At 35.7% G+C, this 12,655-nt stretch overlaps 1 protein-coding gene across 1 annotated transcript in view; it reads right to left on the reverse strand.

Annotated features, from left to right (window-relative positions):
- The window catches only part of Erbb4 (erb-b2 receptor tyrosine kinase 4), a 1,004,487-nt gene that overhangs the window by 155,003 nt on the left and 836,829 nt on the right, over nt 1-12,655 (reverse strand). The window contains exon 20 of the mRNA XM_051190418.1: nt 11,532-11,717. Coding sequence (XP_051046375.1) covers nt 11,532-11,717 — 186 coding nt within the window. The remainder of the gene's footprint in view (nt 1-11,531; nt 11,718-12,655) is intronic.

Here is a 12,655-nt window from a genome sequence, read left to right on the forward strand (position 1 = left end):
TCATGTAGTTTTGACCAAATAAGTGGAAGAACCCCCAATTAGTTATGATGATATAACACCATGGCCAAAATGAACTTCAGGAGGAAGAGGTGTATTTCATGAGAGACTTGCCTATAGGGCCAAACTTATGGAGGCATTTTCTCAGTTAAGATTATTTCTTCCCAAATATTTCTTTAGTTTTTGTCAACTTGACATAAAGCTATCCAACACAATCTGTTTGCTCATAAGCTCAAGGCCCATAGCCAATAAAATCATTGAGACTTTTTTTTATATTTCATAGGAACTATCAAACAGGATACTAGGTGATTTTCCTGCTGTGCAATATTCCATATTCTGTGCTCTATACTCTGTATTATGGCTAGAAAAAGAAAGAGTAAAAACATTTAAATGTCCACATCAGTTGAATGTGGCTTGCATCTTGGAACATCATTGATGAGCAATGCCTCTAATCTGATCCTATAATTTCCAATTATAAAGAGTCTGAATTTGGTATTAAGACTTGACAAGTGAACACACAAGTTCACTTCTTTATGACCAGCATAGAAAAATTACAGATTCCCTATGCACCTCCATCTTAGGTATTTCTTAGTTTCCTACTTTCTTTACCCATTGGGAAAGATGGGAATGAAGTTAAAAGATGTTTTGTATTTTATTCCAGCCACACTGAAGAATTGCAAAGGTGACTTGACAGCTCTCACCATTTTTGGACAAGGTAGTAATATTCCTTCAAATCTTCAACAATATTTAAAATATACATTCCCTTTTATATATGCAAGAATACATTACTAATGAGCAAAACTCCCCAAGGAGTGATATTCATTGAGTGATAAAATCCACAGAGTTTGGTTAAATTTGCCCACTTTATCTGACACTGGGCAAACATTTCTAGAATCATATAATCTCAATAGGGAAAGGTATACTCCAGGTACTATTTTCTTGATAAACATCTCTTACTCAGAGAAGTGAGAAAGTAACCTGGTACAATATGACAATACATATTTTGCCTGCCTGTGATATGATTTGAGGATAGGAAACTTTAGATCTACCAATATAGCAATTTCTGTTGACAAGAAATTCAATCATTACATTGCAGTGGGGGTTGGCTTACTGATAAAATTACCTAAAATAACAGTTAATTCAAGTGTTTCTTTGATCTATAAATTGTGTGCCAGCTTCTCTTACTATAGTCATCAGTTAAGAAAATAATCACAAAAACAAACAAACACGCCAGGACTCCATCTTTGATGAAAGCACCATCAATTGACTGGAGAACATTCTTCACTATGTTTCATTTTTAGTCTTCCATGCAAGTCTCCCTTGTCTACAATTCAGTTTCTTTTAAATCCACATGGTGCTAATTTCTCAAGAGCTTATTGTAGGAATATTAAAACTCTCAATCTAAATATCAAATTAGCTCCCAAATCATATGGAATAGATCCACATGGGCTCATACAATTTCCCCTTCAGGCCTTGATATTCCAGTTATATCTTTCTTTTTTTTTTTGAGATGAATAAATTGTTTTTAATATTGCATTTTATAAAGGACATAGAATGCATGGGTGTCCCCCCAAAGTACTTGACTTAGGTGGTATTAAAAAACAATCATAAGTTGGAAAAAAATCTCAATATTTGAGCAACAATAATAAAAATGGCTCTGGGCTGAACTTCTGGGTTTTTGTATCATAGTCCACAGGAAAAAAATCACAGTCAAATAATAAACCTGGGAAATATAGACTTATAATGGAAATGTTGACAGATTCTAGCAGGCGCAACTGTAATATCTTGAATCTTATTTAGAACAAGTTTCCAATAATGTTTTTCTAAGGCAGTCTTTTGGGGAATTTAAGTAAGAAAAAAAAGAGGGGTTTTCCGTGACTTCCATGCCAATGATTGATGGAAATGCAGGGGATTTGTGACCAGATGCCTCAGGGTACCTGGAAATAAGATCACGGTACCTGTAACAAGAGAATAAGTGTGTAGAAACTTCTGTCCTATAAGAACCCACCCAGATAGAAGCCTCATTTCACAGGATGAGAGACCATAAACATCATGAATTATAGTGGTGTGTTTTCAAGTTTGGTAGGGAAATATCCCCACATTTAGGAATGCTCTATAGAAGTTTTGCCTAGAAGAACAAAAGCAAGAGCAGCTATAATGAAGAAAATGGTTCTATAAGTTCCCATATCATTCCACTGATAAGCATAAGCTATGTTCTCTGTCATTCTCCACATATTTTATTGAATGATAACTGATGTATGTAAATTTTTATATTTCAAGTTTATTGATGGTGCTAAAAATTAAGTACTTTTCCTACAAACATATAACTAAAATAAAAATTCAGTTAAATGGGAGTACTGTCAATGAAGTTGATATATTGTCCTATGCTGAGGGATATGCAGTCAAGGCACCAAAAGAAAGATGATAAGTGGAAATTCTTAAATGATGTTGAAGAAAGACTCTGTGGCAAAATCACACAGCACCATGCTCACTAGTTGTGTCACGTTGGACATGGTTTCCTAAAGTTATAGTGTTTTCCTCTCCAATGTGCAGGATATCACCAAAGGTAAGGATAGTAACAACAAAAAACAACACTATTGACTGACAGACTATATGAAGTACTCTGTTAGGTTATATGTCACTTTGTGTTGAGCATTGTAAGTGGGCCTTCCATGGGTGAAATGTTATATGTAATTTCCAACCAAATATTAGCCAGCTTTATTCATACATAATTATTCTTGCTTTACAAATAATACTAGGTTAAAAAGAAATGCGAATAATGTCTTTCCCTTATTGCTAGGGAGATCTCTTGTATGGATCTACTACTTGCTCCTTGAAAGCCCGATCAGTATTGGTCAAGGCTGTCTATGTATCAGGAACAAAGAGGAACTCATCCCCAGGGATGGTTTGAAATTTTCTCCAAAGAATTTTCAGTTGTTTCAGTTGTCCACTTTTGATTTAGAAACTGTTCGCATTCAATGTTAGCTCTGTATTCTTCCAGTTTATAGTAGAAAAAAGTTATTGAGCAACAGTTCTAAATGGACACAAATATCCTTTAGAGACATGGGCATCTAAAACCTCAAAGTGTAATGGAAGTATCTAGACTTGCCATGCATAGTCAGCATAGGAAAGCAGAGGAGCATCCATAACACTCATGCGTGCAGCTGAAGTGTCATTGAGTCCTGAAAGCAAGTACCTTTGCTTGCAGTCACTCCCAGAATCAGAAAGGAATAAAGGACTGATATCACAGAAGGAGCCCCACATATACTTGCTGGATTTTTAATGGAAATTCTGGAACTTGTATAGAAAGAACTGACATAATTTTTTTTTTGTTTGTTTAGCATTTAATGGATCCTTGGAGGATAAGTTCTAATTCACTTTTTAAAAAAAAAATGTTGGTAAATGTTAAAACATACCTCAAAAAGACAAAGAAAATATAAGGGAGTGGCATTCTTTTGTATAAAATACAAAGTAATTCTAATTTGAGAGCTTACCTCCATCACAAAATCTTTGGCTTCCACCTTGTGGATTGAAACTTTCAACTGAGTGGTCCCATTAGTAAGCTGTCCTGTGCTAATGTGCTTGCTTGGGGCAATAATCATCAGAGTTCCTGGTTCTGGGCCTTGCCAGTGCCGAAGCACCAGGAGTGGGTGATGTAGTATCGTAATTACACAATTAGCCTTGTCAAGGCACGGAGCACTGGGAATAGCAAGATCTTGAAGCTTGAAATGTGGCGGGCTGATAGATGATGGCCATTAAGCTCATTCTTTGTTCGCTTTGGGATGAGCAGATCCTGAGTTTAGGCAACGGCTCTTTAATGAAGGATAAAATCCTTGACCCACAGCCACACTTCTTCAGGTGCTCATAATCGCTCTGCTCACCCTTCCTTTCTACTACACATATATTCTGCTCATCTCTCACCTTAGCCTGATGAAAAGTAATGAACTGTTGCCAACAAGCTCTTTGTAATCCATCAAATTTAGATGATGGAAAGTAAAATTTTGTACAAACATTGTGCAGCTTAAGACTTCTCATCATGACAGTTACTGTTCTTATATCCCATACTTCTTTGAACATGAAGAAGTCTAACGAGTTGTAGAATTTTGAGTGCATATAATTAGCCTGTATTCAAAACATAAATTCCTCCTACATATATTAACATTTAAGATGTATAACATCAACACATGTGCATATTTTCATAGGTATGTATTTATGTATACATGTACATACGTATCCTAAAAAATAAATTTTGGTGAATGGAATAAGTCTAAATATTTGAGCTATCACCCAAAAGAGGAAGTCTGGCATTGATATGTAACTGTTTTTCTCTCACTCTCAGACAATCACTGTTATTATTGTAATTTATTTCCTTGCCCTTTGGGCATCACTGAGTTGTTCTGTTGCAGGCAGGGATATGCAAAACCACACCCTTATGGTAATTAGAGGGTACAGAAACAAGGCAGATGTCCCTCCTAAGCATACGTAAGAGTCCTTTTATTATCTCTAGATGGACCATTAATTCTCCTCAAGTCACATAATGATATATTATTCTTCATAGGTATGATTCTGTAATATTCTTTGTGTCAATTGATAGAAGAAATAACCAAAGTCCTAATACTACAATGAAATGTAGAATCTAGAGTATCCTACATCATGTAATATACAAAGCCCAAGTTCTGAAGATAATTTTAAAAGTCAAAGGCATTGCTCAAATGCTGATTGTGACAATACTTGGATGTCATTAAATACAAGAAAGTAGGGAGGTACAATGGAGAATGCCTAAAATCAAGCAATGAGAGGGCTGAGACCACAGGATTGACATAGTTCAAAGTAAGCCTGAACTATGAGACCTTGTCTCAAAATAAATAGACAGAAATTTAAATGCTGCTAGAATAGCAGGTGACCACAATACAGCTCTGTTTTATGAATAGAGTATTGGTGTTATGAATGGATACATGATCAACCTTCACAAAACTACATCCACACAAAAGAATTCAAGTAAGCTAATGAGATTTGAGTAAGCTTTCATCCGTACCATGTTTCTGTTCACAAAAGTATTCCATAATTCACCAAGGAATGGCTAAAAAACAAACAGAACTTCTATTTTTTTTTTGTTACTTCCTACAATTACTTAAAAATTAGAAGAAAAGTCATTTAAACATCATAGAAGAACTAAATCAGGAGCGGCCTGGCCAAGGCCAAGTATGAAGACTAATGATTAGTCTCTAGTCCGTCTATGAGATTTGGTTTCGAGAAAAATCACTATGCTTTATCCTTTGTTTCTCTTATCTGCAGAAAATGCTAGTCTCGTCTCTCCAAATTACTGTAAGCATCTTGGGAAAGTGGCACTGCAAAAGACATTTGAATGAACATGAATATATTCCACCGCTTACCAAGAAAGCAGTGCTGTAACACCCATCTACCTCTATAGCACTGCAAACAAAACCCCCAGGCGGGGGGCAATAAACTGGCTATGCCAGCCCTGCTACTTTGATCTCCATTTGAGAAAATCACAGTGTTCCTCATATCTGCCAAGATGCCAAGCCTCACATAATCATGACTAATAGATGTAATTGTGAACACTTTACACATATGAAGTGTAATTTAATCCATTTAGATAGGATAGCTTTCACTTTCTCTCTCTATACATAAACAAAGAAGAAGAGAACAGAAAGTACATTAGAACTACCAGCTACAGCATAATAACTTGAGAGAAGGAAGCTTCTGTATGTTCATAGTGACTAAATGAAAACCTTTGCTGTTTACAGGAAGGAGTCCCTTACAAACTGAATTGGAGTCAGCAGGCCCAATGATGCCACAGGCAAAGCAAAGGGGGAGATTGCCTTCCTATATGCTAGATATGGAAAAAGTCTAAATGACTTCACTAAGTGAGAACACTTCATATTTCATGCAAACCTCAGGAAATAATTAAGCCTCCAGTGCAATTCTGGGACCTGTGCTCCAGAAATTGTCTCCATGAACTCAATTTTCATTGGTAGTATTGAGATTCCTTCTCATCTCTTATTGCCCTTCATGTATCATCCCCCTTTAAGGCAATGAGAATTCAATGCATAAATAAAAAGAAAGTGATTATTTCAGAGAGGGGATAAACATGATTCAAATCTAGCCAGGAGCTTTATCATCAGCTTGGGAGATTGTAATGTTGCTAGACAGTCTTACACAAAGATCGAGAGGGGATATTGTTTCTGTAGAGGGGAGGCTTTAAAAAGCATTTATAAAACAAAAATTAAGCCATCCACCTCATTTAAAATTCTATAGTTGAAAAAGTTCATTATATCATGTAACAGCATCTAAGAAGGCACATGATCTCATACTTTAAACCTCACATTTAATTCTAATAGTGAAGCTATTAGTTCACCTAAGATTCAAGGAGCCCAGTGCTGAATCTAGGCTTGGGTGGCATTGACTGTCAGCTCATCTAAACAAGATGTGTGGGAAGCAGTGGATTCTCTGTCGCTGGTTTTGTCATTAAGAAGAATGCAACTTAAACAGAATCTGTCACCTGTTTGGGCTCCCATCTCTATAACAAAGGTGAAGCCACAGGTCTTACAGTCTGTCTCTGTGAGAAGCTTGGTAAGGAGACATCAACATCTATGAAGCATCTCAACATTCTCTATGGTGGCAGACAGAATGCACAATTTGTTGAAGTGATATGTTATACCAAACAGACATCACTTAAGAAAATTCCACAACTCTTCAGGAGATGACCTTCTGAGGCTGTCTTCCATACTGATATTTCAACAGGCTCTGATATGCCTCTCGAAAAGACACAAGGACTACACCAGGGCCCTTACTCCACACAACTCGTTGTTTCCCACTTTTCCTTGCTTTTCTTTTCTTTAGTCCATTCAACAAAATGGTTTAATGACATATCAGTTAGCACGCTGTTGTGGATGAACAGGGAAATTCTTGAATTCCTAATATCTGGGTTTAATAACTAGAAATGGTTTCTGTACTGTGAGTCCCTGGGGAAGCCTCCAAACCCTTCTTCCAGAACTCGGGAGATAACCCTCACTTATGTTCTGTTGCTTTAAAAAGCTTAATTTTAACCATCAGTGGTAAAATAGTACAATGGAAAGGGAGAGTTTGGACTCAGAGTTAAGACTGAGTCTATACAGGCTAGAGTGGAGTGAGGAGGCCAGACCTTGGCTTCTCCCTTCACTCTGCACCTATAGAGGTGGACACTGCCCATGGGTGACTTACGTGTACATCCAAGCCCAAGTACTCATTTGCACATTTCCTATCTCCAAAAGAGTAAACTCTATCTCATTACCCCACATACTGAGAATGGTGGCTAGATGAGATAACAAACATACAATTAGGCTTAATTTCATTGCATGTTTATCTCTAAAAGTCACACTAAATGTATTAAATTTTTACATGTCAATCACACATCAATAAAATTGGGACGAATATTTTGGGTTTGTGCATTTATACAACATTTATACAATGGGTTTTGTTTCAATCATGTGTTGGAAGGTATTCATGAGGTCTTTTGTTCTTTCTTTAACAGAAAGAGACAACAAAGGTTCTGGATATATAGATGTAGTGGAAAAAAAATCTCTATTTTTCTGAGGCTTAAAAGCAAGTTCACAGTCAATTACGTAGTTTCATTCTACTTTTCCTCTATGCAGTGGCTTGAATAAGATGTCCCCAATACACTTGGGCATTTGACTATTTAGTACTTGATGGAACTGTTTGGGGGAGGCTTAAGAGGCGTGGTATTATTGCAGGAAGTATTTTGCAGGAGGCTGTATTTCATAGTTTTAGAGTTATGACAGTCCTACTTTGCTCTCTCTGATTCCTACTTACAGTTGAAGATCTGATCTTTCCATTTCTCCTGCTGCCATATCTGTCTCCTGCTGCCTCCATTCCCTGCCAGGAGTGACCCTTAACCCTCTGGAACCATAAGTCTAAATAAAACTTTCTTCTCAAAGTTGATTTACACAGTAACTGATGCACCCACCTTCCTTCTCCCCTTCCTTTCCCTCCCTCCCTTTCCTCTCCTTGTCTTCTTTCTTTCCCTCCCTCATGAGTTCCTTAGGTAAGTTTGTGGACTTTTCAGGACCATGCTGCATGTGGGGAGTAAGGGCTGTCTGTGAACTGAGCAAGAGTGTCACAATACGAGTGAAGGGGAAAGGGAGAAATGGTTACTGAAGGGTTTATAAGTATGAGTTTGGACCCATATTCAGATTGTTATTTTATGTGGATAATGTTTCTACAATATCATGCTGTCTTTCTGTATGAGTCATTATTTAGTTTTGATGATATTACATTTTAAATAATGTTTTCCTTTTATAATAACAGATATTAAGCATAGAAGCTCTCTTAGCATGTATATCTGGTAGATCATACATTTAGCCCTTACAATAGCATCCAAATTCTGTTCATTCAACTCTAGTGGAAACAGATTAAAGCCATCTAGAGTTTGTCTATGTTATTGGAGATGATAGGTGGTGGAAGTAAATTAGAGTGAATAAAAGGCATTTCCTTCTAAATTCTGTCATAACTACTGGGAAGTGTTATATCTCATTTCTCAATACATGAAACAGTTTTTTTTTTTTTCTTGGTTATTGTGTCAACATTCCTGGGTAGAATATAAGAAATGTTCCATCATATCTCCACATGATAGGAAACTGTGTGTGTCAATTAACTGAGCTAGGAGGTACTCAAGCATTTGGTTAAACATGATTTCCAGTGTGTCCATTAGTAATTCTGTGTGAGATTGACATTTGATTTGGTAGACTGGGGAAATCCCATTTACTGACCTAATTTAAGGGAGGAGGGAGCTGGAATTAGTCAGTTATAGATTTGAATAAATTGAGAAGGGCCAATCTCCTTCTGCCTGATTGTCACTGCACTGAGGAATAATTTTTCTCCTGCACCCAGCATTGGATTTGACCCGAAACATTGACTTTTCTATGATTGTGATCTTGCTGGGATTGGATTGGAACACATGTACATACTGTTTCTCAGATGTCTGGATTGGGACTAAACCTTTAGAATTGGCTGTCCTGAATTACCAGGGTTCTTATCATTCCATAATATCACAAATAGATTATTTCTAAAAAGTCTTTCTGGATTTATATGCACCATATTACTTCTGAATAATATACTTAACGTGTGTGTTTTTAATAAAATTATGAATCCCTCATGACTAGACAAACACTGTAGATAATTACCCACCAAGAGGCAAGCTTCAAATATCTAATTAAGTGATATGATTCTGAAAAACATACAAAGACTAAAATTCACCATAGTGAAAAAAGTATTGAGCAGTGGGTATCTGTGAGACAACTGAGGACATTCTTAGTTTGAAAATCAGTTTTTTTTGTATTGAAAATCAGTCTAGTTTGTATTGATTTTGAAGTATCCTGGAGGTAAATAATGACCTAAATTTTCCTACTGAACAGGAATCATACTTCTGATTTTCTTAAAAGATTTGGCATTTTACTTTGAATATATGTTTTCTAATTTAAATAATGTCAGTAAAGATAATAAATAATAAGGTAGCATCTTTTTATGCACAAATGAATATAAAATAAATCTAAATTTCAACCTTAACAGTGGATTTTCACTGTCATGATACAGAGCTTAGTTGTAGAACCAATGTTATGAATTTAACTTCTTATCTTTTATGACAAATAAGTTTCTCTGTCACAACACAATGAAAAAAGTCACTCATTCAATGGACATTCATACGTTTCTAAATAACGTTAGTTGTCATTTAATATATTAAGTAACAGTGGGTTGCAATTTTCTGATTCAGTAGTTTGTATACATATGCAGTGAATGAGGTCATATGTAGCATCTGATCTTAAATAGAAAGATCTCTGAAATGTCAAACGCCAATGTGTGCATTTAACTTCCATCAGACTTCTAGACTTGAAGTACATTTTTATTCACACAAAAATAAAAGGCTGGATCAATGAAAAGTTAATCTCCTGTCACTCCATGTAGTTAATATTGGTGAAAAATGGAAAAGATGAAAGAAAGAAATTAAATGAAGTCTTTGTTCACTTTATATATTTAATCCTTAGAAAGACAACATCTGTGCACAGAGAAGGAATGCATTGTTCCACACAGAATTCTACTTTCTTATCCAATGATCTTAAATCAAGAGAGGTTTGTCTTCCTCCTATTTCCCCTCCAACCAACTCACTCCACAAAAAAAAAAAAAAAAAAAAAAAAAAAAAAAGAAGTAACACTCAACTACCATCATGGGACATAGAAAATCAGATTTCATTAGCTTTAAATAGGAACATGATATGAATATAAAAAGTAATCAGATAAACAAAGAATTGTGAACAAAACAATGTCTAAAAATCATGCAGACTTCTGAAGCACATAAGTTTTTGCAGAAGACATACTTTTTGTATCAATTATCAAAAAATTTACTGAAATGATCTGTCATCAAAAGCAGAATCTGAAATTGCTGGTCAAAATATGTCTTTCCTTTTTAAAAGTTATTTTCTTGTGTATTTTGGTTGCATCTATGCAAAAGTGGCCAATAGGTACCAGAGACAGCTAGCAATATATATATGTACACACACCCTCAAAAACAATTGTGAGGAGTGAGGGCTCACTTCCTTTCAAAATTTATTTTTGTATCCTCATATTTTATCCTCATGTATTTGTCTGTTCACCACATACATGCAGTGCTCTCACAGGCCAGAATAGGGGGTCAGATGTCTTAGGACTGGAGGTACAACCAGGAGCAGCCATGTGAATGCTGGGAATGGAACCCAGGTCTTTGGAAGAGCAGCCAGGGCTCTTAACTGTTGAGCTGCCTATCGAGCAGCAGCACCACTGAGAGCAACTGTTTCCCATCACCCCTTCCACTAATACCAGTGTTTTATAACCTGACATGAAAGACAAGGGGATTTCCCACTGATTAGATTGCAAACTAATAGAGCACCAGGAAAAAACCCAACAATAATGTAGGAGAAGCCCTCACAGCTCTGAGGAAGGTCTCAGAATTATGAAAATCTGGGCCTATACTCATTGCTGGGTTTCTCAGATGCAGCAACAGCAGCAACATAGCTTGAAGGTGTGAAGAGGCAGGTGAGATGGCTCATTGTGTAGAGATGCTTACCACAAAGCCTATCATTTTAATGCTGACAATTCCATAGACTATTTTAATGAATCCAAATAAAATCAAACACTTATGACATTGTATTTTTACTTTTTTGATTTTGTTTGCTAACTTGAATATATATGTATATTAAAGTCAAACAAGTCTAGAACAGCAATTATTCCCCATGATTAGTTGTGCTATGCATTTTGGCAATAAGTCAACCTAATAGAAATACCATGAAAAAATAACCCACAAGAATATGTGCTCAATCCATGGTCCATGTTGAAGTACTTATAATAATATGCCATTTAGCATAGCAATAGAATTTATTGATATTAAAAGGTTAAAAAACATGGCATAATTTCAACTGTCAGACTCTTCTAGATCAGGAGATAAATTACCAAATAGCATTTTCACAGCTAATGGCAGCACTTACCTTAGCGATCTGGACACACCAGTTCAGCAGCAGTTGTGACCCTATGTTATCCTTGTGTTCATGGACATAGTCCAGCAGGCAGCCATGAGGCATCAGCTGGGTAACCAGCTGAATAGTGGGGCTCAGGCACACGCCCAGTAAGCGAACAAGGTGTGGGTGGTCCATGCTTGCCATGATCAGAGCCTCCTGTAATAACAACAACAAAAATATAATTCCATTATTTTAACTCAGTATTCCTCAGTATTTTAATGATTTACATTAGATGAAAGGTGTATCATGGATTTTAAAATATACTCAGTGAGCCAGATATTGTGACTATGTTCTTCATCCCAGCACTCAGGAAGCAGAGGTGGACAAAGCTCTGCAAGTTTGAGGCCAGGCTGTTGTTATACACTCCAAGTTCTAGGCCAGCTAGGCCATACAGTTAAACCCAGTCTCCAAGAAAGTACTCAGCAGACTCGACTAACAGTGTAATAAATTCATTATATTATTTCATGCCTAGGCTGATATAATTCAATAAAATTAAGCAATAAATGGTCTATACCACAATGCAATTATAGAGTAACTACCTAATAAATTAGAACCTATATTTTATATAGTTTGAACAATATAATGTTTTATTTGCCTAAATAAATGTAAATGCCTAAAATGCCTAAAACATGTAAAAATGAACACTACACCAGATACTTTTAATTTTTAATTTTATCCTAAATTATGTTACTATACAAATGTAGTTATTCTCAAGGACAATAAGATAACAGTAACAAACTTACCCATATTCATATAGAGTAAGCATATGTAAGTGAGATAAATAAATTCTAAAACTGTAAATAAATAACTATAGTCAATATGTCTAATGCTGATTTATAAATAATGAGGGTTTTAAAAGACTTTTTGCTCAGTTATTTTATGTTTACCAAAATATATTTAATTTTTTAAAAATTAAAGAGATGTCCCACACATGAACCTATAAAGTTTGAGAGCTAAGTGAAACTACAAAATTTTATCTGGATCAATCTCTTCATTTGACAAGATAGAAACCAAGTAACAAATTATTTCATATTGATATTAAATTAAAGAAGATGGAACTATAGCCATATACACCAAGTTATAAGTATAAACAT

The sequence above is a fragment of the Phodopus roborovskii genome, unplaced genomic scaffold (genome assembly GCF_943737965.1).
Source record: "Phodopus roborovskii unplaced genomic scaffold, PHOROB, whole genome shotgun sequence".
NCBI classification, from domain to species: domain Eukaryota; kingdom Metazoa; phylum Chordata; class Mammalia; order Rodentia; family Cricetidae; genus Phodopus; species Phodopus roborovskii.